The 24,486-nt window shown below is 53.5% G+C and overlaps 1 protein-coding gene across 6 annotated transcripts in view; it reads right to left on the reverse strand.

Annotated features, from left to right (window-relative positions):
* Cbfa2t3 (CBFA2/RUNX1 partner transcriptional co-repressor 3) overlaps positions 1-24,486 on the reverse strand; it is a 74,215-nt gene that overhangs the window by 21,636 nt on the left and 28,093 nt on the right. For 3 of the 6 annotated variants that reach the window (XM_063278155.1, XM_006255772.5, NM_001108453.1), the window contains exons 2-3: positions 2,718-2,864; positions 12-89 (exon numbers count right to left, since the gene is read on the reverse strand). In XM_063278155.1, coding sequence (XP_063134225.1) covers positions 12-89; positions 2,718-2,838 — 199 coding nt within the window. In that variant the 5' untranslated portion in view covers positions 2,839-2,864. The remainder of the gene's footprint in view (positions 1-11; positions 90-2,717; positions 2,865-24,486) is intronic. The other 3 variants (XM_006255770.5, XM_063278154.1, XM_063278153.1) reach the window with 1 other exon arrangement.

A 24,486-nucleotide genomic window follows, 5' to 3' on the forward strand; every position in this document is an offset into this window, starting at 1 on the left:
ATTCTACTTACAGAGACAGACCATGGACCACTTTAAGCAGCCGTGGAAACGGCCGTGGGGTAGAGACGTCGCAGGTCCATCCTCGCCATCTGTAAGCAAAATAAGAAGAACAGGCTGTCAGGAGGGAGCCCCAGCGGCTGTTCCCTCTGCTGCTTAGTGGCAGTCCTAGAGACCATGCTGTTGCCACTGGGGGCTGGTCCACTCCTCTGGGCCTCAGTTTTCTCCTCTGTAAAATGGGTCGCACTGGGTTTCTGTCAGCAGGACACTTAACTTGTAAAGGTTGTCTTCCCAGAAAGTGCTCCCTCAGCACTGTCCTTGAGGGACCTGAGGGTCCAGACTGTGTGTGTTCAGCGACAGAGATTCAGTCAGGTCTGTTATGTGAGGTGGGGCTATGTCAGCGGATGCACGTGGTAGCTTCAGGAGTAGTGAACCCCCTGCCTCAGAAACTTGCAAGGGCAGATGGGAGCTCAACTCACTTACAGGCTTCCTGTCTGAGAGGAGTGTAAACTGGGTCAATGCTTCCCAGGTCTCCACACTCAGCCTCCTGCCTATCTCCCCAGCCACAGACCAATCTGTGCCCAGGGTGGTCACTGGGCCAGGAAAACCACAGGCCTCAAGTAGGTTCAAGGTCAGTTCTCTACATTTGGCTTGGAGCACTGGGCAGGAATCTGCAGCCGGCTGCAGAGGCTTTACCAGGGCTGCCACCAGCCAGGTGCAGGGGGGTGTGGTTAACCACGTGGATTAGGGACGAACCTGAGGTGACCCCAGGAGGCCTGGGCCTCAGACAACAACTACCCCCAAGACCTGAACCCCGAAACCCCCACGCACACACAACTGGAAGTGTCCGCTAAGAGAAAAACAAAAGCCTTGTGCTCTACAAAGCTGCGACCCCCAGGGTGCGACTGAGGGGCAGGAGGGACACAAACCCTCCCCATGGAACACACATGTTCTGCTCACCGGCGCATCTGTTTACAAACCTCAGGAGAGCAAAGCCTCGATTTGGGCCCCAGCTGACCCCATCCTCACTCTAAACCAGAAACATCTGGGGCCCTGGGTAGCTTTTGAGATAAGAGTTGGTCCAAGGGGGAAACGCAGGCTGGGGAAGGCTCAGCCTCAGGATGGGTGATAGCCCATCATCCAAAAGCAGCCCGTCGGATGCTCTGTTCGTTCCTGCTCAGGGCCCCCAAACCTCTGGAGGACCCTTGTTTCATGGCCTCATGGCTGGGAGAGCATCTCCTACAGATGATGTTGTTTCTAGGTTAACGCATTGGCTGGTGACATCGGCGCCATCCCACAGAATCCCCTCACTGTCCCCTCAGAGTCCTCATCACTGGGTGAGCTCCGAGGCCAGAGTCTACCTGTGGCTCAGCCCAGAGGGAAGGATGCTTAGGGAGGGACGCAGGGTGGCTATGCCAGCTGCATTGTTGAGGGAGGAGGAGTGTGAGAACAGGCATAGGTATCTTCAGCCTGGAGGAGCATGGCGGAAAGGCAGACCCAGGACCTGGCAGGGCCATCTGTCCTCGGAGAGCATCAGGTTGCTTAGGGGAGAGATCCAGCTACAAGAGGCAGGGCTAGGAGTCCTCACTCAGGGCTCACCCACTGATGGGTGCTGGGTTAACTGTAGGAAGTAGGGGGGGGTAGCACCTCCCAGGAGACTGGAAGGTATATATGGTTATCTACACGAGACAACCTGCTGTGTGCTGGCCATTTCTCAGATGAACCTGGTTCCATGCGGCTATACCTGGAAGCAGGAGCCCGGAACCCCACCAGTAGGGATATGGCTAGCCTGGGACATGGCTAGCCTGGGACATGGCTAGCCTGGGACATGGCTAGCCTGGGACATGGCTAGCCTGGGACATGGCTAGCCTGGGACATGGCTAGCCTGGGACATGGCTAGCCCGGGGTTGAGCTGCTCCTTCCTTACCTCAGCCTTTCTCTAAGCAGCAAAGCTTCACTAAGAGCTTTAACTCGAAGGGCAGAGTTGGCGCTCCGTGTCCAGGGATGAAGAGGCCAGAGGAAGCGTACATGCCCCGGAAAGTAGGTGACACCAGGCTGAGTTACTGAAGCCTCTCCCACAGAGAGGGATCTTGCTTCAGTGTGAGATCTGAGGAAGGGTCCCTCAGGTACATGTCATCAAGGGTTGCAATGGGGACGGCAGCGCATGGCTTCTTCTCCCTACCAGAACACTTGGGGCAAACTCTTAAACCTCTTCCTTGGGGGAGGGCGATGGGACGCTGGCCCCTCTAGTGGCCCAACCCTGGGAATTTCCCAACTGCTCAGTTTAAGATGCAATCTTTTGAGGGAAAGAGGTGGCTATGGAAGAGAGACAACACTCCTGCGCTAGGCTCCCTGGAGTCCCCCACGGTGGCCTCTGCTCTGTGCCGCTGAGCTGAGTTTAAGTACCTGGGGCCTTCGGACATCAGCGCTTGTAGGCTGGTGCTAATGTCTGGTACCTTACTTCCTTTTCACAATGGCTGTAAGGCAGGGACCCCAGCAGGCCCCCACTCTACAAATGAGGAAGCCAGGCCGGAGCGCTAATGCACCTAGCTTACCCAAAGTTGTACAGCAAGTAGGAGGTGTCCGTCTCTGAGCCTAAGACTAGGCTGCCAACGGGTCACAGAGTCAGTCATGTTCCGTTAGACACACGAGTACAGAATTCCCAATGACTCCATCTATTCTACCCTCGAGGTATGGGCAGGGTAGGGGGAGAGACTCACGTGTGTGAGGTGTGAAGGAGGGTGGTCGTGTGGCTCCCTGGGATGAGGTGGGAGGAGGGGGCGGCATGCTGGGGGGTGTGGACCGGGGCTGCGTCTTCACTTCAGCCGGGGAGTCTGGCATTGCTGCAGCCTTCTCCTTCCTGTGAGCTAAGGAGAAAGAAAGAGAGAGAAAGAGATTAAGCAGCCGAGGGCAGAACAGGCTGGCCAGCACCTGGGCAGAGGCCTGAGCTTCCAGGTGGACTCCTGATGCCAACCATCCTGTGGGAGCCCCAGGTGTTCTCACAGGTGGCTAGCATCTGAGCACAGGTGGAGCAAAGACGCAGGCCAAAGGTGGGCTCGTCGGGACTAGTGTCCGTGTGGGAGCTCACAATGCAGGCCCCGTGCTCAGGCCCCATCTCAATTCTCCTGATCCACTCTTGAGTATCTATATTTATATGAGGGGTGATGATCCCAGATTTCTAGATGCTGGGACTCTCCTCTGGGATCTGCCCAGGGGGACAGGGGAACTGGCTTGGGGTGTGGAGCCACTATTTTAACCATCTCCTGCCTTGGGGTCCTTGGGACCCCCATGGGAGGCTTGTGGATGATGTCAGGGTGCCTAGGGCCTGATCCTTGAAATGTGACCCATTGGCTCAGGACATCCATTACCAGCTATGTTCGAGTGACCCAACTGCCATCAAGGTGCTCAGCTCAGGGGCAGCTGAGTAGGAAGAAGCTAAGATAGTAATAAAAGCCAGGGTGAACTGAGGGTCAGGTGGACCCTGCACATCCTAGGGCTTCACAGACAGGCTCAACCTAAGACCAAAGGGCAGGCCTTGCTCTGGGCATACTTTGGGGAGCATGGTAACCCCTGGGGCTTCCCTTTTACCATAAGGTGTGGTCAGGCAGGGTAGATGAAAAGACCTGTGTGAGCTATCTCTGTCAAGCAGCCCAGCTCTCCAGAGACAGCAATGGCGGGCTTCTGCCTGCTACGAGCAGAAAGCAGACCTCTCTGCTCCAATTACTGCTTGCCCTCCACGCTTATACCCACAGGGTCTTCCATGGGCAGGGAAGAGTGGGGACAGAGTCACAGAGTCTCTTAGCTGTCCTCATTGCAACTCTGGGTACCACCCCTCAGCCTTTCCCATCCTGCATCCCATTTCAGGGTCCCATCGTTGGCAGACTCATGTAAGTCTAGGTCACCCCACCTCTGTGGCTGGTGATTAGGAAGTGACATCTACCAGGCGGCAGGCTGGAAACAGTGAAGCCCTTCCCTAGCCCCCTGCCTGGTCTGCAGGGGGGAGAGAAGCTCAGAGACACTTTAGACAAACCCAGTGGTCCATGATGACCTGTGTCTGGGTCTGTATGGAAGAGGCAAGAAGCCCCCATCTTGCTGGGCCCACGAGGAGGGGCAGAAGGGGAGCAGATGGCACACAGAAGCCACCCAGGCTGCGGCACCTGCTGTCCCCCAGCTGTGGCTTTGGCCCCCCTCCTGCCAGCGCTCAGCCCCTCCCCTCCCTCAACTGTCCAAAGGCTGATGGCTGGGCACATGTGTGGCCGCAGCTGTGGGGACCTATCAACACCATGCCTGGCTGTAGGGCTGATGGCCAGTCTCCGGTGACAACAACCAAAGAAGGCAACTGGGACTGGCTGCCTCGGCATGGAGCGCTCCGTCCTCAACAGCCCTTCATCTGTCCAGTCTGCCCTTGGGCCCTCGGGCAGATGGGGTTGCCCGGGAGGGTATCGCCAGGGCCAAATGTCTCAAGTACCAGGCTGGCTCTGGTCACAGGCCCAGGACACTGGGGTCACTCTGTGTCTCTGAAGCCTTTCACAGAGGGGAAGTGGCTTCACCTGAACTTCAGGTTCCAAAGTAAAGCCAACCGAGTAGCAGCACCGTAGGCAGCTAGGCCAGCACTGGCACTAGCCGTTCTCTCTCCGCACACATGTGCAGAGAGAGAATGGCTAGTTAGTATCATAACGATAGGCCCACTGGTGCCACGGGCCAGGGTACCATGACATACTGGCTGTCACTTGCATGCCCGTGATGTCATAGGGTCACTAGTCACCTAGTGACCTATAGAGGCTTAATTTTCCCTCTTGTTTATAGGATGTGGATCCTAGAGGCCAGGGGTCATCCCTCTGCCTCAGAACCTGAAATGTTTATTGCCAGAAGAGCTCTGTTCCCAGCACTTCACGGCTGTCATTTGTCCTCACAGAAGTCTTGAGGCCCTGATTCCACTCAAAGCCCGTTTCACAGAGAGGGTGGGGCACACTGCAGTGTCATGATCTGCTCCAAATCACACAGCACACATAGACACTGGATCAAAAGCTAGTGAGCGTGGGGACTTGGTCCTCTTCTTCGGACTGGTCAGCAGCCTCCAGGTCTGGGGTTGCTCCCCCTCTGCCTTTACACTTTCCTTGCCTTCCCCCAGCAGCCTAAGGGCATCCACCTCCCAGCATGCCCTGGGTATCTTGTTTCCTTCTCTAACTTAACTCCTCCTGGCAGTTCCCCTGGACTGTCCACACTGCAGACACCTTGCTCCCTGGTCAACCCATCTGCAAGGCTTCCTTGTGGATTGTAGCCACCAGGAGGTGATGACTAAGGGAAGGAATTCCATGAGGAAGTATCTCTCTGGAGTACCATGCCAGGACCCTCAGAGAAAGGGTAGAGGGAGCCTGGAGGTCAGTGCTCAAGGGCCAGCTGATAGTTGGGTAGGTCAGGTGGGAGGGGCGGGCTCTGAGAGGCATCTCCCAGAGCCTGAGTCTCTTACCTCTAAAGTATGAAAACCACTCACTTCCCTGAGGTGGTGTGTGTGTGTGTCACTCACTTTCCTGAGGGTGTGTGTGTGTGTGCGTGTGCGTGTGTGTGTGTGTGCACGAATATGCATGAGTTCTCACAGGTGTGTGTGTTTGTGTGTGTGAGTGTGTGTGTGTGTGCGTATGCATGTGTGCTCACAGGTGTGTGTGAGTGTGTGTGTGTGTGCATATGCATGTGTGCTCACAGGTGTGTGTGTTTGTGTGTATGAGTGTGTGTGTGAGAGTGTTTGTGTGCGTGTTTGTGTGTGTGTGTGTGTGAGTGTGTGAAAAGAGGTGGGGGTGTCATTCATAGGGACCTGTACCACCAATATTTTATTTATTTAGAGGTTTGTTGTGTGGCCAAAGATGGCCTTGAACTTCTGATCCTTCTGCTTCTGCTTTTTGAAAGCTGGGATTACAAGTGTGTGCCGCCGCGCCGGTGTATGGGTGCTGGGGTTTGAACCCAGGGTTTTGTGCACAGTACAGAAGCTACAGGAGCTACCCACTGAGCTGCATCTCCAGATTCACTGTTAATTCCCATTACTGTTCCTCTTCGCGCTGCAGTGGCTGGGAAGGCGGCGTGGCTCCCACAGGCTCCGAAAAGTCAATGGCAGGTTTGAGACCAATAGACCTGTCCTTCCCAGACTATATCTTCCTGCCCCGCTTCCCCCAGGACCCTCTAGACACATTCCACGTGAGCCTGGGCAAGAACTGACCAGGTACCATACTCCACTATCGGATGACCTGGGAACCCACCGAGAGGGAGTTCTTGCTTTTCAGCAGGCCTGTAAGTGCTAGTGGGAGGTCGGTGTACCCAGAGCAGTGCTGGGGAGACCCAGACCACGCTGAAATCTAGGCACCTTGGAGCTGTGTCCTTCCCTTTTGTTCCACCAAGGTCAACCCCCTGGCCTCAGCCATACTTCTGCTGGAATCTGCCTTCACACTCTCCTAGAGGCACTGTTACAGCTCCACCTTTCCACAAAGGGGAAACTGAGGGAGGCCCAGGAAGTGATTTCTCCAAAACCACTCAGCTGTGCAGTACAGAGCTGGGTCTTGTCCATCAGTCCCAAGCCGTGCTGTCCTTTCTGTCCCCACCTGCCCAGGCCTGTGTCCCCAGGTTCTACGTTGTGTTCCCAGGTAGCTGGGTAGAGGTTCTTTTGCCTGTTTAGTTGGATCTGTGGGGTGAGCAGGTGCGAGTAAACATCACAGCAGTCTTGGGTGCAGCCTTGTTGACCCTGTGTTCCAAAGGATGCTGTCAGGGCTCACGGATGTGGGTGGGGCATCCAGGATGGGTACTGTGCACCAGCTCTTAGCCAAGCCATTGCTGTGGTGGTTTTTTGGTTTTTGTTTTTTTTTTTGTTTTTTGTTTTATGTGTGTTTTGTTTTTTTAATACAGGCAACTGGCATGGTGCAGCCACAGTGAGAACCATGTGGATAAAGCCCAGAGATGCCCAGGGAGCCACATCCATGCCCGTGCCCCCAGGTCAACCTTCATACCAGCAGAGAGCACACAGGGTTGTGTGGTCACCCCACCTAGAGTGGTTTCTGGGGAACATCTGTCACCAGCTCCTTAGTGCTTGCTGCTTGACTTAGGACAGCATTTCACTTCTGGTGCTATGCAGGTCGCAGGTCGGGGATGCTGTGGGAGGAGCCCCATGCCCAGCTCCTTCATCCCGAGGGAAGGAGGTAAGGCTCTCATGGCATCATACAGTCTAACACGTGGCTCTCTTCTCTGTGGAGAGGAATGTCTGCTTTACGAGAGCCTCATTTGATATTCCCAACAGCCCTCAACCCTACAATCCTGCTCCACCTTACAGGTTGGGAAACTAAGGCACAGAGTGGTCCAGTGAAGCCCAGCTGAGAAGCCAGAAATATAACTAGGTTTGGGTAGATTGCCCTGCTGGTCTCAGAGGCCCTACAGCCCGGTGACCCCAGCCAGTTTCCAAGGTCTCTAAAGCATGTCCAGCCTTTCAATATACATACATATATATATGTATACACACACACACACACACACACACACACACACACACACACACACACACACACATATATATATGATGGTATCTTCCCGCCAATCCTCCCCAGAAAGGGACTTTTCAGTCTCTCTATCCTGGATCCTAGAAACTGCATATAGGGTCTGGCAGAGGGGATTTGGGGATCCCCTGAGGGACGTGAATGAGTAGGGAGCCAGCAGGCAGTGGCACCATCCTCTGGTGCCTCAAGTCCGCAAAGCCTAGGACAATCTCTGGGGAGAAAGAGGGTGAGAAGGGCCTGGCTCCTCCCCAGCCCATCTCAGTCTCTGCTACTTCCCATCCTGTTCCCACCCTCCAGAAAATTCCCAGGCCCTGTAGCTGCTTGCGGGCCCAGGGGAGCCCCGTGTTGTCCATGCTGAGCATCCACAGAGGAAGCCAGGCGGGGCCTGTGGGAAAGAACACGGAATGTGCCGGAACAGGCCACTCCATCCATCACTGTCCCCTTCGGCTGTGGTTCCCAGCCCGCCCTCCCAGCTGGGAACTGGCCTAGGTCCAGCATGGAGCTGACAATCTTTCTAGCTGGGTCTCTTCAGACCTTTCTGTCCCTACCAAGTTCAGAGCCTGGCTTGACTGACCCCTGCTGTGACCTAGGTCACTGTGTACATCGACAGGTCTCAGAGGCAGGTGTGAGCACAAAGTCAAAGCCGAGATGCTCTGTGTGTGTCACCTCCTGCTGTCCCCACCCACCATAAACCCATGTGGTTGGCAGATAAGGAAACTGAGGCACAGTAAGTGTGACCTCTTCCAGGAGGAGGTCAGATGTGAAGTTTCTTCTTCTTGGAGACTGGACAAAGCTGCTGAAAGGGCCAGACTGTCTCTTTACTTCTGGGCTGACCGTGGGCAGGCAGGGGCTTGAAAGCACATGGAGGTATCAAGGCTCCCAGGCCTAACCATGTAACCCCTCAATACTGGGGGAGGGCACCCAGTGTCCCATAGCAAAGTCCTCAATCAAAGGTAGAAGACCAAAGCACGCTTGGCAACAATAGGTTCAGACACAGGACACTGTGACCTAGGAGGGCTATCTGTTTCTACATCTATGATTTGGGGACCCCAGTGAAAATTCAAAGGTATACAGCATGCCATTGGATGAAGGAAGCTGTGTGCTAGCAAGGGCTATTTTCTCTTTCGGTCACGAACCTACAGTGTTCTAGGGCTGTGGGTAAGTTGGTACTGGAAATCAAACCAAGACTCTGAGTTTGATCCCTAGTACCCATGTATTGGGAACTGAGCACAGTGGCACCTTCTTGTAATTCCAGCACTGGGTGCAGAGTGGGAGAGAGGGCTCCTGGGGCTTGCTGGCTGGCCAGTCTACTTAGCGAGTTTCAAGAGACCCTGTTTTCAAACGTGAAAAGGGGTAGGCGACACCTGAAGCATGACACGCGGGGCTGTAATTTTGGCTTCCACAACATGTGCACTCAAACTCCCTCCCCACATCTCCCTTACACTAACAGAAGGAGGGAGAGAGAGAGAGATAGATAGAGAGAGAGAGATAGACAGATAGATAGATAGATAGATAGATAGATAGATAGATAGATAGATAGATAGATAGAATGTCAGAGACAGACATGAGAGATACTATGCTATCCTGTAGGAAATGTGAGATGGTCAAAGATAGGAGATCCTGAGAGATGAGATCACCATCTCATGCATCCCCATAACTTGGTAGATTATCCCAATACTCAAGGTCACTTGAGGTCACTGCAATGCCACAGTGTGTAAAGACCACAGAGCCCTTATCTCTGGATTCTAGTCCCTACGTTTGCCTGGGCAGTGGTCCAATCCTATGCCACCAAGGCCAAGGTAAACCCACATGATTGGATTTCCTCAGACTCAGTAGGGTCAGCTACTCCCCAGGACACATTCCCAAGCCTGCCAATTAAGGCTGACTGTCCCCTCTCTGCTCACCATCCAGTCTCACTCTCCTGCCTCAGATGCTCCTGCCCCAGAGCCTTTGCACTGGCTAGGGTCCTTCTGTGGAAACCCTACCTCCTCCAGAACTCCACTCTCTCCCTTCGTATCTTTGTCGTGACTGTGGTCTTTTGTTTTGTTTTGATGAATCTGCTCCCTGGAGGCTCCCGAAAGTTGGGCAACAGCATTCCCATGGGAAAGATGGGAAAACTGAGAGGCGGGGAGTCCCATGGCTGCCAGAGACCACAGACGGTAAGACTGTTTGGAATATTGCAGCATTTCGATGCCCCCACACAGGCTACTAAAGTGTCTCCGGCAGTATTTACATCCATCTCCACCCACCCATCCATCATTCACCTATCCATCCACCTATCATCATTCCACCCACTCAACCACCATCCAGCTACCTATCCATAATCCATCCGTCATCCACCCACTTACTTATCCATCATTCATCCACCTATCCATCCATCATCTACCCATCTATCAATCCACCCATCCATCATCCATCCATCCATCCACACATCTACCCATCCATTCATCCACCTATCCATCATTTACTCATCCATCTACCCAGTCATCCATTTACAGGCCTTCCATCTACCCACCCACTCATCCATCCAACCATCCATTCATCTATCCATCCATTCATCCACACATCTACTCATCCATCCATCCATCTATCCATCCATCCACCTATCCATCATCTACTCATCCATCTACCCAGTCATCCATTTACAGGCCTTTCGTCTATCCATCCATCCATCCATCCATCCACCCATCCATCCACCTACCCACCCATCCATCCATCCATCATCCATCCATTCATCTCTCTATCCTTCTGCCTACCCACCCATCTATCCATCCATCATCCATCCACCCATCCATCCATCCACCCATCCATCCACCCACCCACCATTGGTCGGTCGCCCACGTCCATCTATCCATCCATCTACTTTTCCACCCATTCCTCCTATCCCTAACCAGCACCCACCCATTAACCCATGAATGTATCACTCATACACAACCCATCCACCCACTTACCTGTGCCATCCACCCACTCACTCATCCATCCATTTAGAGATCTCCATTTAAAATGGCTTTGCAGGGCTGGCAAGACGACTCAGTGAATAAGGGTATTTGCCACCAAACCTGACAACCTGAGACCGACTGAACCCCAGAACCAACACGGTGCAAGTCAGTGAACCAACTCTATAAGTTGTCCTCTGACCCTCACACATGCACCCTGGAGTATGTCCTCACACACATACACTACATAAACAAATGTCATAGGAGATTAGAGGTCTTTCAACCCTCGAAGACCGACAGCCTCATCTAATCACAGATAACCGGATACCCTTCACAGCAAGCTCTCATTCTGCACACTCACAAGCAAAGCAGTGGACAGGGAGCCCAGATACGTGGGATCGTGACATGGTGCGAACCAACCCAGCAAAGGTGCACTTCAGGATGCCTCAGGACCATCAGGACGATGCGACAGGGACATGCTGGGAGGCCCACAGGCTGGGGACAAAAGGGAGCTAGAGAACCGCAGCTCCATACCGACAGAGTTGCCTTCCTTGACTACTCAGAGCCATGGGTTGTGCATCACGGACGTGTCCCAGCAATTCTGGTCCTGAGGGGTTTCGAACTGCCTAACATTCGGATGGGCCCTTTTGAAAATGAAAGGTGTTGGCTGATAGGCAGCACAGCCACTGGGGTACAAGTCCTTTGAGGCCACTGATCTAACAGGCGTTGGTCTATCCTTCCCATCCCCCATCCTTGGCCAAGGCCTGGTCTTGGTGTGGGGACGTCGGGGCTCCTGTCCTGGACACTGAGGCCTAGCTACAACATCTGGTCATTAGAGGACTCGTGTAAGACTGTCATCTTTTCAACCCAGGACAAACTTCCAGAGGACATACTGGCTCTCTTCTGGAGCTTTCTTGTGGGATTCACAGGAGGAATTTGGGCGCTGGTCTCCAGCAGAAGGGCTGGGTTAGACCTGGGCTCCCAGGCCCAAGACACAGCAAAGAGCTGAGGGCTTCCTCTGGGAGACTCCGTGTCTAGGAGAGGAGTCTGACCTAGGGGCTGAGCTCCATCCTGTCCTGTTCAAGGCTAGGATCAGAAGCACCCAGCTTTGATCCCTCAGGCAAGGAACTTGGGAGTGGGTGGGATTCGGCCCTAATGAGTCCCAGGTGTCTGCTTCAGTGGCTTCCCACATCTGGTCTCCATCAGCCTTCACGGCCATGAATAAGTAATAATACCAAAATACAGGGATTAGTGTTTCCTGCTCTGTGTTCTATTGGCCAGGCAGCCCTTCTGCCCCAGTGGTGACAGGACCTCGAGTCAAGCAGGGTTGGTTCTTCTTGGCCCTGCCTTGCTCTCAGAGGTCTGACTCAGTGCCACTCTCTGGTTTTAACCCTGCCTGCCACTGCCACTGCCCTTCCTCTGGTCCAGCACTGGGTCATCTCAAGAAGAACCCAAGAACCCCATGGTCCCTGGTCCATGGTAACAATGAAGGTCAAAAGGTCACCAGAGTAATAGGGGAGGGCTGGAAGGCAGGAGACCTGGTTCCTATTCTAACTGTGAAAACTAAGGGGTTACCTCGAATAACTCTGATCTTTGGTACCCACCAGCAAAATGGGAGCGCATTTTGGGGTGAGGCTGGTTGAGGCAGCAAATGCAAGAGTTTCGCAGATGCCAAGTCTGCCCTGCTCCCTGTGATGGGAGGCTGACTCTTCCCCATCTTTAAAGTCCGGGAGGACAAGAGGCAGGCAGGAATGGAGCAACTTGGGTTCCAGCTCACCGTGGGAACATTACTGGCTGTTTCCTACACCGAGCTTCAGGTTTCTCACCTACAAGTCAAGGAGGTAGAACCCAGCACATCTCACGAGAGTCAGCAGGGCATGTGCACCAACTCACATGCTCAGAGTTGAGGCTCAATGTGTTCATCCGTGAGCTTGTTACTTGAGAGTCTGAAGCAGGAGGATTGCAAGTTTTAGACCAGCCTGGTCCATGCAGCAAGACTCCCGTTTCAGAAGCAAAAAATAGAGAAATGACCTGGGGGTGTAGGTTAGTGGAAGAGTACTTGCCTAGTATGTGGTAGGCCCTGGGTATCATCACCACTGAAACTGAGGGAAGAGAAATAGAGAAGAGTCTAGGACGAGTACCTACCATGGGTGGGCGGGACTTGTACATGGGGGTGGTGGGGCCACAGAGGAAGAAGGCCGTCCTCATCATGCCTGACACGTTAGACAGGTTCCTCTTTACAGAGAGCGTTTTCCACGATAAAGCTGTGGGGTGTCAGAACTCCATTTATCCATGGGGGAAAGCACGGCACTGGGATACTTCTCCTATCCTGTTCCGGTCACTCCACATTACACAGCAGCATTCCTCTGCGGCCTTGACACCAGCTCGTTCTGGAGAGACACGGCCACTTGCTGGTCCTTTGAACAGACTCAGCCTCAGACCTGCTCTGGCCATCAGGATGCGGTGAAAGAGACGTAAGACAGTACAGCTTGGTGTCACCTGCTGCCAGCCCCACCTGCTCCCTTGTGGAACTATGGGTAAACAGGTTCAGACCACTGGGGGGCATCACACACACAGACACACACACACACACACACACACACCCCACATGCACATGCACACACACACACACACACACCCCACATGCACATGCACACACACACATGCACACACACACATGCACACACACACCACATGCACATGCACACACACACATGCACACACACACCCCCCACACCACATGCACATGCACACACACACACACCACATGCATGCATACACACACCCCACATGCACATGCACACACACACACACATGCACACACACACCCCACACACACCCCACATGCACATGCACACACACACACACCACATGCATACACACACACACCCCACATGCACATGCACACACACACACACACCACATGCATACACACACACACCCCACATGCACATGCACACACACACACACCCCACATGCACATGCACACACACACACACCCCACATGCACATGCACACACACACACCCCACATGCACATGCACACACACACACCCCCCACATGCACACACACACCCCACATGCACATGCACACACACACACCCCACATGCACATGCACACACACACATGCACACACACACACCCCACACACACACCACATGCACATGCACACACACACACACCACATGCATGCATACACACACACCCCCCACATGCACATGCACATGCACACACACACACACACACCCCACATGCACATGCCCACACACACACCCCCCACATGCACATGCACACACACACATGCACACACACACACACCACATGCATGCACACACACACACACCCCACATGCACACACACACACACACACACACACACACACACACACACACGGGTCCAGCTGGTCCAGAGTGCCTAGCACTCAAAAGATCTGCAAGCCTCCGCCAGGCCAACCATAGAGCTGAAGACGAGGCCGGCTGTCGCACTACCTTCTGAGCAAAAGACCTGCCATCTTCATCAGATCAACTGTGCCTGCTCACAGGAATCCATCATGATCGGGCTGGGGACTGCTGACAATTCCCTCAGAGGATGGGGCGGGAGGGTCATGGCCCCTTATCTGATATTCTAGTCACCCCCTAGCCATCTGTATGCTGTTCTGCCCTAATTGCACCTCAGGATCTAGGATGGGTGCTAGAGTATATATCGCCTGGGGGAGACTAGGGAAAGATTTGATCTCTGTGGCTGGGGGCGGCTCTCATCCATGCCGGGTGCAGACAGTCCACTGCAGCTGCTTTGGTACAGCTATGCTCTCTGTCTGTAACCCCCACGCATACTCTGCCTGACAGATTCAACCGCCCATCCCCCCACCCCCCACCCCCCCACCCCCGGAGAAAATTCCCACACCACCCGCTGAGGACAGAATAGCAGCCTGAGGAGCTCATCCGAGGCGCCCCCTGCAGGAGATCAGTGGTAGCACCAGAGCTCAGTCTGGGGTGCTTTGTTACACACCAACAACTGACTGGGACATCCTGTGTTGGAAACCCACGGGCCAGCATTTGTCAAGCATACTGGCGGACCCAAGGCGTAGCAGCTTTGTAACTCATGAGCAGAGAATTGATCAGAAGAGGCCTAAATGGAAACCAAAAAAGCCGACCATCGAGAACTGCCATAGCTAAACAGCCAAAATCCACACCACAGTGAGAAAGGAACGTATCATGACTCCACCTCAGAAACACACAGCTGGGTGAAGAAGCCAGACTCCAACGAGCACACCCCGCGCGCTGGTGCCTGGGTATGACGTTTTGCAAACAGCTTAGTATGGTGTTCAAAGACAGGAAGGTACTTTCCCTGGACGGGAGGGGCCCATCAGGCAATGTCTGTTGATCATGTGTGCACGCAGAGTTGTCTTCAGACTGTGTGGTTTTCTATTTTCTTCTGTGTGGCTATACCTCAAGGACTCCTCTTATAAGCATGTCACACAAATGCCATTCACTGATACGGAGAAGTGGCCCCTGAGTGACAATTTATACAGGTGACACTGTGTATCTTAACTGCAGGAAAAAAAAAACGTGGAGAAAAAGTGAGTCCAAAAAAAAATGGGGTGGCACTCCTGCAGGACAGAGTGCTGTGATGCTTCCAGAGCAAGAATCTGAGCTCTGATTCCCCAAAAGAAGATGCTGAAGGCCACGCCTACCTGTGAGAGCACCCAGAACCCTGGCATGCTCTGTGCTCACAGCACCCTGGGCCAAACAGAGTTAAAAGGCAGGGGAGGATGGGGAGCACTGGAATTAAAGTCTTCCATACTGTCCACAAGCCTGCGAATGGGATCCAGATGTCCAGGCCTGCTCACCCTGCGGCTGGCTCGCAAAGGAAACACATTCCTCCCCCAGCTGCTAGGGCTGCACAGCCAACAACTCCCAGAGAGCCGTGGGGGAGGTGCCTCACCATCTGGGCCGCCCACTGCCAGGGGAGGCTGCCAGGCTTGGGGAAGGACAGGGAGGAAGGGCCCCCTTAACTCAGCATGGGTCCTGGCATTCAAGGGATGTAGATGGGTCTGCACCCTTCCTGCCATGTCACCAAGAAGTCACCTCGCAGCCCAGCACAGCTTAATAAGGACAAATGGGAATAATGAGGTTGGGTTGTGGCTACCTGGGTACTTCCCACCTGCTTCATTGGCACTGACTGTGCCCAGCTAGGTTATGACCCAGGGCACTTAGAAGGGTACCTCACTATGTCTCTGAAAGAGACCAGAACCAAGCCTTCCAGCGGAGGGACAAGAAAAACGCCATCAGTAAGGAAAAATGTGGGGCAGGGGAGATGACTCATTGAGTAAAGGGCTTGATGTAAAGGCGTGGATATCTGAGTTCAGATCTAGAAGCCCTGATGCATGCCTGACCTCTTGGTGTCCCTAGAGCAAGATGGGGGTGGTGGCAAGATAACCTCAGAAGCTTGTGACCCGCTAGCCTGATATGTCCCGTCAGACAAGAGACTCTGTCTCAAGCAAAGTAGAAGGTGAGGACCGCTGATACCCCAGATTGTTCTCTGACCTCCACATGCATACTGTGTCACAGATACCTGAACATACACCCACACAGAGTGTGTGCATGCGTCTGTGAATACATGCATGTGTGCACGCATCTGTGTATACATGCGTGTGTGCACGCATCTGTGTGTGCATGCATATATGTGCATGTATCTGTGTGTGCATGCATGTATGTGCCTGTATCTGTGTATATATGTGTGTGTGCATGCATGTATGTGCCTGTATCTGTGTATATATGCACTGTGTGCATGCATCCATGTATGCATGCATGTGTGTGCATGTATCTATATGTATGAGCAGGCTTGCACTGGTGGTGGAGGCTGGTGTTTACATGTCCGTCTTCTCCGGGGAAGGGCATGCAAGCCAGAGAGAAAGCACAACACCCTGGCTGGTCACAAGGTGACCTTATGTATACACATGGTGTGTGTTCGAGGAGGAAGAAGCTGCTGTGGAAAGCACAGGTGAGGACCTCCCCTGCCTCCCCGCTGTCCTCTATATTAAATTGTGTCCTTATTGTTATAATTCACACCGGTCACCAGCAGTGCCAAGCCTGGGTCACCTCTAGGTAGTGGAGGAGAATGAACCCTGTTTGGGCTGGAGGCAGTAGGGGGACAGTGATAACCGAGAACAGATCATTGCAAGTTGGGCTGAGAGACGGCTCAGAGAGAAGAGGGCTTAAGGGAACGCACCCCGTTTACAGGATGGAGGTCGATTCCCAGCATCCATGTCAAGTGGCTCAGAACAGCACATAACTCCAGCTCCAGGAGGCTCGGACATCTCTGTCCTCTGTAGGAGCCTGCAGTCACATCCACATGCCCATAATTAAACATAATAAATCTTAAAAATGAAATAAAAGTTTTTAAATCACTAAATAGGTACCGCACCGGAACCTGGGCCTGGTGGTGCAGGATTGCAAGCTGCCACTTGGGATGCTGGGGAGCATTGCAAGTTCAAGGCTAGCCTGGGCAACTTAGTGACACCCTGTCTCAAAGCAGCTGGAGAGACTGCTCCATGGTTAAAAGCTCGGAGTTTCCAGCACCTGTATTGGGTGGTTGGTTCATAGCCACCTATATAACTCCAGCTCCAGGAGATCTAACATTCCCTTCTGGCTTCTGTGGGTACCTGTCCACATATGGCACTAACATGTGTCACACACACACATTTAAAAAAATAATAATAATAGGCCAGGTATGGTGGTACATGCTTCTAGTCCCAGCACTCAGAAGGCAGAGAGGCAGGCAGATCTTTGTGAGTTCACAGCCTGCCTCATCTACATAGGTGAGTTCCAGGCCAGGCAGGACTACATAGCAAAGGCTCGTCCCGAATAAATGAGTAGTGGAGGTGGTAGCCTAGTGGTTGAGTACTGGCATGGGTAAGACTCCGAGTTCAATCATCAGAACCGCAGAGCAGTGTGATATAAAACAAAACCCGAGTACACCAGTGCGGATTCTTTCAAAGGAAAACAAGACAAAATGAGGAACTGACAAACCCAAGGAACTCCCTCGCCATCACTGTGAGGCAAGCCTCTCTGGCTCAATCGGTCTTTGCCTGGCATCAACAGTGAAATCTGTCCCTGTGATGTCCCAAAGCAGGACAGTACCCAAACCCTGAGAAGAGGCCAACAGCAGGACTGCCCTGTCCAGCCAAGCAAGGAGCCCTAGGTCCCACCGATGGCCAGTGTTTTCTTTTGTTTAAAGACGTGTGAACTGTGGCACACCCCCTGAACCCACAGAGGTGTGCTGCAACGTTAAAATAATGACACTGCTCACGTGGATGCTGAAGGCTGACCAGGGACTAGTGGTTGTACGTGAAAGGCACAGGGAGAAATTCTTCCCAAAGCGCTGGAGGGTTCTCATGCTCACTCCAGTGACAACGCAAAGGGCAGGTGACACTCTGGAGTCCACAGAGGACTTTAGAATTTTAGAGTCCACCTGAGGACATGATCTACCCGGTCACAGGACAAGCACCAAATGCCCAAGAGTCCGGAAGGGACAGGCCTACAGCATTCTCCTATCTTGCCCAGGTGAGAACATTCTGTCCTTCCATACCCATGATAGAGGGCTGCCCTGAGAAGGCCCAGCAAGATCCAGGCCTAGGACCTGTGTCTGAGCCCACATCAAAGGGAACCCATGATCTTTCTGCTCTTGCAGAGGTGCCCCAGGGAGACCACGTGGGTCTAGGCCTCTGTTGGGGCTTGTCAGGACACTACTGCCGAGGTCAGGGCTTATACAGTCCTGGGCAATCCCCAACCATGCGCTCTGAAAGTCTGACATTCTTCTAAGGCTACTCAGCTCCCGGCCCAGAGCCCCTGCAGGCTGTTTGTCCAGCATGTTGTCCTCTGGATGACCTGAACATTTATGTCTGTGGGGCTGGTGGGATGGCCCAGTGGATAAAAACACTTGCCCCCATGCCTGTGATCTGAGTTCCGACTCCGAAACCAGGAGGAGAAGGAGATTTGACTCCCACATGCTGTCCTCTGACTCCCCTATTCATGATCTCCCCAAACAAACAAACAAACAAACAAACAAACAAGTGCTGTGGCTGGCTCTCCAGGTAAGGCTTAGTCTATGAAGCCCAGATTCAAGCTGACCTGGGGAGGATCCTCTGTCACTCTACGGTAGAGCCCTGGGGCACTTTCTCCAATCAAAGCCTTCATGCTTGATGGACTCCAGAATGTTCTATTCTCTATGCTGCCCTAAGTGTCCCCAGAGATCTGCAAACTCCCAGCTGAAGGTCTCCAAAAGCCCAGATTCCATAAAAGCACACTAGACACCTCAGGTCCCCTCTGCCCTTGACATTCGTGAAAAGACCATTTTGAGGGTTTGCTGCCTGCTTGGCCTTGGGCCAGTGTGTCACCTCAGACACGACCTCTGAAGCTGTCATTCCTCTGCAGGTGAGGAGGCAATGAGGAGATGTGAGTGACCTGGGTAGATGACTTCTGGGTGTTTGGACACAAGGACAGCATGCCTGTCCCCTCCACCAGGTTCTGCTCAGCTAACAGTTCCTGTATCTCTGGGGTCTTTCTGGCATTTCTAGCTAAGTGCTGTTTTGGTCATGTTTACTCTTTAAAAAGAGAAAACCACCCTTTAATCCCAGCACTGGGAGGCACAAGCAGGTGGATCTTCATGAATTTGAGGTCAGCTTGGTCTACATAGAAAGTTCCCGGGCAACCAGGACTACAAAATGAGAACTGTCTCAAACCAAACCGAACAAGACCCCCCAGACCAAATGTCTCTGAGTCAACTGCCCTACCTTGGCATTTCTCCACTCAACAAAGCCAAGGTGTTTTCCAGTATGGACCCGGAGTTCAGATCTCAGCTCTGCCCCACCAAGGGAATCATCCTACCCCTTTCAGGAGTTACCATGGGAACACGATGTGGAATTAGAGTAATTAACATGCGTGTTACAACGTGGAAAGCAGGCGAGGCATACAGTAAGCACTGTGTCTCTGTAATCAGGCGACTTCTGGAGTGACGGCTTTCTCATGTGCTAAGCTTTCTGTGATCTCCCCCCGCATGTGTTGCTGAGTCCCCCTGCATCGCTAAGTCCTTCTACATCTATTGCTCCAGAGCCCTTGTTTGGTACCCAGCCTTTGACAGGTGGCTATGGAAAGAGAACTGAATTGTAATTTCTATTTCACTCTAAATCGCAGTTGCCACACGGGGAAGGGTAGTAGCCCTCTTCACAGACCCATGCACAGCACCACATTCACAGCGCAGGCATAGGAAGGGAAGCCCTGCCTCTCAGCCCAGAAGGGTGGCCGGATCTGTCTGGGCCTTGCTTTGCCAGGCCTCCCAATGGCCACAGTGACCTGGACAGCTGTCACCTCAAGCAGACTCCCACACCCTAGGAACAACACATCCTTTCTCAGAATTTAAGGAAACAGTCTTTGCTGGAAGCAACCGGCAAACAGATGTTTCCTCCTGGCAGACCGGAGCCACCCGCCCTCCCCGCTGCGGGGCTCCCACTCTTACTGTGAGGCCAGGGCTACACAGGGGAGACCCAGTGATTTCAATTCTTCTTTTTAGGCAGGGGGAGGGAGAAAAAAAAATTTTTTAAATGTGTTTTACAAGCCCGCTTTTGCCATTGTTTATGTAAACAGGTAAATTGTTTCCTGCCTCAATTAAAAACATCTGCCACATAAATGAATGCCAATTAACTCATCCTGTTTTTAATTACTCTGTTAATTACACACAGGCAGCAGCAAGGATGGCATGGAGCAGGGGGTGCTGGGTGCATCCCTCCCCCTCCCCCTAACACCCCTCCCCCTTTCCTGGCAAGGATCCGAAATATGTCTGGCTGGTGACGGATCAGGGTGGCAGGGAGGTGGTGGCACCCTGCCAGCCGGGATTTCCTGATCCGAGGCTGCCAAGCAGGCGCCTTTTTTCAGAGTCTTGGGTGGGGGTCTGGCCTGGGCTGCCTCTGCCATTCCTACTCTGTTGCTCTAGGACTCTGCTGCTACGGCCTCAGGGACAGCACATACACACACGGCTTCCCAGATCCTGCTGGATGGTGAAGGCTGGAGGGCAGGAACCAGCTAGTCCTGGTTTGATCTACTGCGGAGGCCAGCGGGAATGGGCACACGGGTACTGCCTCGGCCCTTACAATTTGAATACGCTCTCCTGCACCTGAGGCAGGTGTCCTCCGCTCCACATCTCCCCATCTGGTCCTTCTTCCAGTGCCACCTCATCGTCATGCAGACATCTTCTGCTTGCTTGTTTTCAAGGAAGGAGGAAGTCTTGCTGGCCTCCCCTGGGGAGCATCACAGTGAGCCATCATGACCTCCAAGCTGGGCTTGCCAAGTACTGAGACCCATCCAAGGTCAAATTCCCAGGACTGGCCAGAGTCGAGGGGAGACCGTATTCTGGCAGCACAGCCTGTGCCCTGGGCAAGACGTTAGCTTATCTATCCCTTCCAGCCTGCGCTTGGCAGATGATAAGGATGAGACAGGAAAGGCTTTTCCAATCTCCATTTCAGAGATAGGGAAACAGAAGCCCAGGGAGGGTGAGATGTTGCCCATGCATACAGCGAAGAGGGCCCACCTGGTCCACACGGGCCCTCGTCCACATGGCTACCCGGCTCTAAACGGTGCCCACCAAATTTCCCACTCTCTCCCTCCTTGGCAAGACTACAGGGCTGAGATGGACCACGGAAAAGGAAGGTGAGGGAGAGTAGGTACAGCATCAGGGTTTGAAGTCAGTGTTGACCTCGTGGAGTGGGGTAACCTTGGTATTCTTACTGGGAAACAGGAGGCTCTCCCTTCTGCTGGGAGCATGGCACACAGGCCTCTCTGCCCTTGCTAAGGGCTAGCCTCAGCTAAGCAGTGCCTCCTGAGCTCCCAGTTGCAGGGGTCCAGATCAGCCTCCTGCTGCAGGATCACACAGCAGCTGCAGCTGGAGTGCCCGTCTGGAGCGGCTGCAAGCCACACTTCCTGCAAACACCAACTGGTGGGTGTGAGGGTCTGATCTGCTTCTGCTCTGAGCCATAAGGCACAAGCCCTACACGGACGCCGAGACTGCAGCCACACTGTGCATCGCAGGACGTGGAGGTTGTGACTTCTGAACACAGCTCAGCACGCCACGACTGATCTCAGCGCAACGTGCAGTCAGTACAGCGGCTGTGGGGTGGGAAGGACCCCTGACATAAAGTCCTGCATCTGAACATGGGTACTGGGCTCCCTAAGGTCCACCGTGTACCTCTCCAGGACAACGGGAGAATAGAATCCCTACCTGGCCCATTGTGCAGGCCTGTTCTGGGGACTAGGACACAACCGGGAGGTGGACTAACCCACTCTTGGGTTAACATCATTGCTTTATTTGCTGTTCATTTAAGACACGCTCTCATCCTAGCCCAGCCACCCTGGAACTCACTTTGCAGCTCAGAGTGGCCCCCACCTCAGCCCTCAGCCTCTTGGGTACTCAGGCTCACCTCCCCAGCCCTGGATCTGGGGGGGCGGCAAGCAGCGATCCCCACAGTTAAACCAAAGACCCTGGGATTGTGTGTAGAGAGACACATTTGCTAGTCTTGAGCATAGATGTCTCCCACTGGTCATGTCTTAGGGTGGGGACGTCCATATCATCTCGGCTGTAGACCACGTCATGGTGGACACACACAGAGACCCCAGAGCTGCACTCCTCTCCTTTCCCAGCTTTAGGACAAGGGTTGATCCACAGTGGTTGGAAACTGTTTCCTGCCCATCCCAGCCAATCTCCCCTCCTGGCCCTGGGAAGGTTCCAAGCAGGCAGATGGGCCTGGTGTTGGTGTTGATGCTGGTACAGCTGCTCTGGGGGAGCCGTGGGGCTGGCGAAGCTGCCTACCTTTCCAGCGGGAACCTTATGGGTATTTTGACTCATCCCACCAACCGCTCTCAAGGGACCTTGAGATCTGGGGGCGGAGCCTTTGAGGATCGTTCCTGGGAAGAGGCGCCTGCCAGGCATCCGGCTTTGGGATGGCTTCCATCTAACAGAGTGTCACAGAGGGCATGGAGCCGCCTGAGGTCACTCCACTGAGATGCTAGGGACCCACAGGTGCATACAACAGCCAGGAACGCAAGCGTGCATGGGAACTTGGCAGGGCACTTTTCTGAGCAGAGAAGCGGGTAGCACAAGGAACCGGTATGTTGCAGTCTGTCTCACAGTCCTCATGTGGATGTTCTTAGGATAGAGGCCAGTGTGTGTGTGTGTGTGTGTGTGTGTGTGTGTGTGTGTGTGTGTGTGTGTGTGTGAGAGAGAGAGAGAGAGAGAGAGAGAGAGAGAGAGAGAGAGAGATTGATTGATTGATTCAGCAGGCTCTTAACCTTGCCCACACCTCTCTTGTCTACTGCTGGGTTAAGAACCACTACCTGCATGCTGGAGACTCACTTTTCCCATCAGAGAAGGGAGCAGCCCCACACTGAGAGGTCAGGTATTGTGGTTAGCTTTAACTCTCAACTCAACATAGCCTAAAGTCATCTGAGAGGAATTCCTCCACTGAGGAGTTGCTCAGATCAGATAGGCTTTTGGGCATGCCTGATTGTTTCACCAGAGGTGAGCAGGTACAGCCCACTGTGGGAGGCACCATTCCCTAGGCAGGTGGCACGGAACCAGGTAAGAAAGCTAGTTGTCTGTAAGCTAGCCTACAGGCCAGCCAGCCAGCAGTGCTCCCTGTGGTTCCAGCTGTACGTCCTTGGAGGTTATACTTTGTGGACTAGCAAGCAAGCCTCTTTTTAGTCCCTGCCTTGAGTTTCTACCCTCTGTGATGAACTATGACTTGGAATCGCTAATGTGAAGAAACCCTGCTTTTGGCTGTGGTGTTATATATTAGAGCAGAAGGGACCAAGAACAACCAGTAATAGTCAATACACCTGGTGACTCTTGGGGGCTCAGGGTCCCACTGCCACCCAGGACAGGGTGATTCTGGGGCTTAAAGGCTGCAACGGGATCCTTTGACACCTTTTTGTACTGCAGGTGGGAGGGAGGAGCTTGCTTACACCAGGAGAGCGCTCACCACTGAGGTATAGCCCGAGGCTTTCAGTCCTCCCGTACAGTAGAACATCACAAACTTCAATCTGCCACCACCTTCAGGATGCATGAGGGCCACAGCATCCTAGCCGGACCTCCCTAATACTGGTGTTGTCTGACCCCTGTTCCACAGAGCAATTTTCAAGATCTGGGCACCCATTTGGGTCCCTGTGATAGGTGGCAGTCACCAGGTCAAGCCTTGGGCCACATGTTTATTGCGTGTAATGTCAGAGCCATGACCCATGGTTGACCCCATCCCTTTATCTGTGAGCATCCACCACAGGGGGATTAGTAGATAGGAATCTTCATTAGGGACAAGCCAGCTGCTGGCTTGAGGTTTATGAGTCCCTCAAACCTCAGTTTCCCCATCTGTAAAACATATCGTTAGCACCTTCTGGGTTGGAGATTGGCGAGAGGTCACTACACCAGGCCCTTGGGGACTTTAGTGCCAAGAGGGCTAACAGGAAACACTTGTTCCTTTTTCACGTGTTGTGACTTATGCCTGCTGAAGCAGGGTCTCCACCACGGGGCGGTCTCCCAAGCACGTCTCAACGCCTCTCTTCTTGCTCACCCCGAGTGTTTCTGCACCCTAAATCTCCTTGCTGTTCCTCCAGTGTGTCAGGCATGTTCCTGCCTCAGGGTCTTCACATAACCACAAAAACCCTTGGAGAGCGGTCACTGGCTCTGCCCCTCCTGCAGGTTTCTGCACAGTTCCTTTACCAGGAGAGCAGAGCCAGCCAGGGACCTCCCATAGCCCAGGCTGAGACTCAATCACTCACCCCTCCACTTGCTGTCCCACAGGGCCAGCATTTGCTGGGTTCTGCCGGCAGCAGGTGCCAATCACTGTCAGAGGACCAATCTCCACCCACTGCATTTTGTTTTAACTGAGGACGGGTCTCAGTGTGGAGCACAGGCGGCTACAGTGCTCCATCCATCCGTAGAGTCCTTGCCCACCTGTGAGCTTGTGGGTGGAGCTCCAG

Source organism: Rattus norvegicus, chromosome 19 (assembly GCF_036323735.1).
Source record: "Rattus norvegicus strain BN/NHsdMcwi chromosome 19, GRCr8, whole genome shotgun sequence".
In the NCBI taxonomy this organism is placed as follows: Eukaryota; Metazoa; Chordata; class Mammalia; order Rodentia; family Muridae; genus Rattus; species Rattus norvegicus.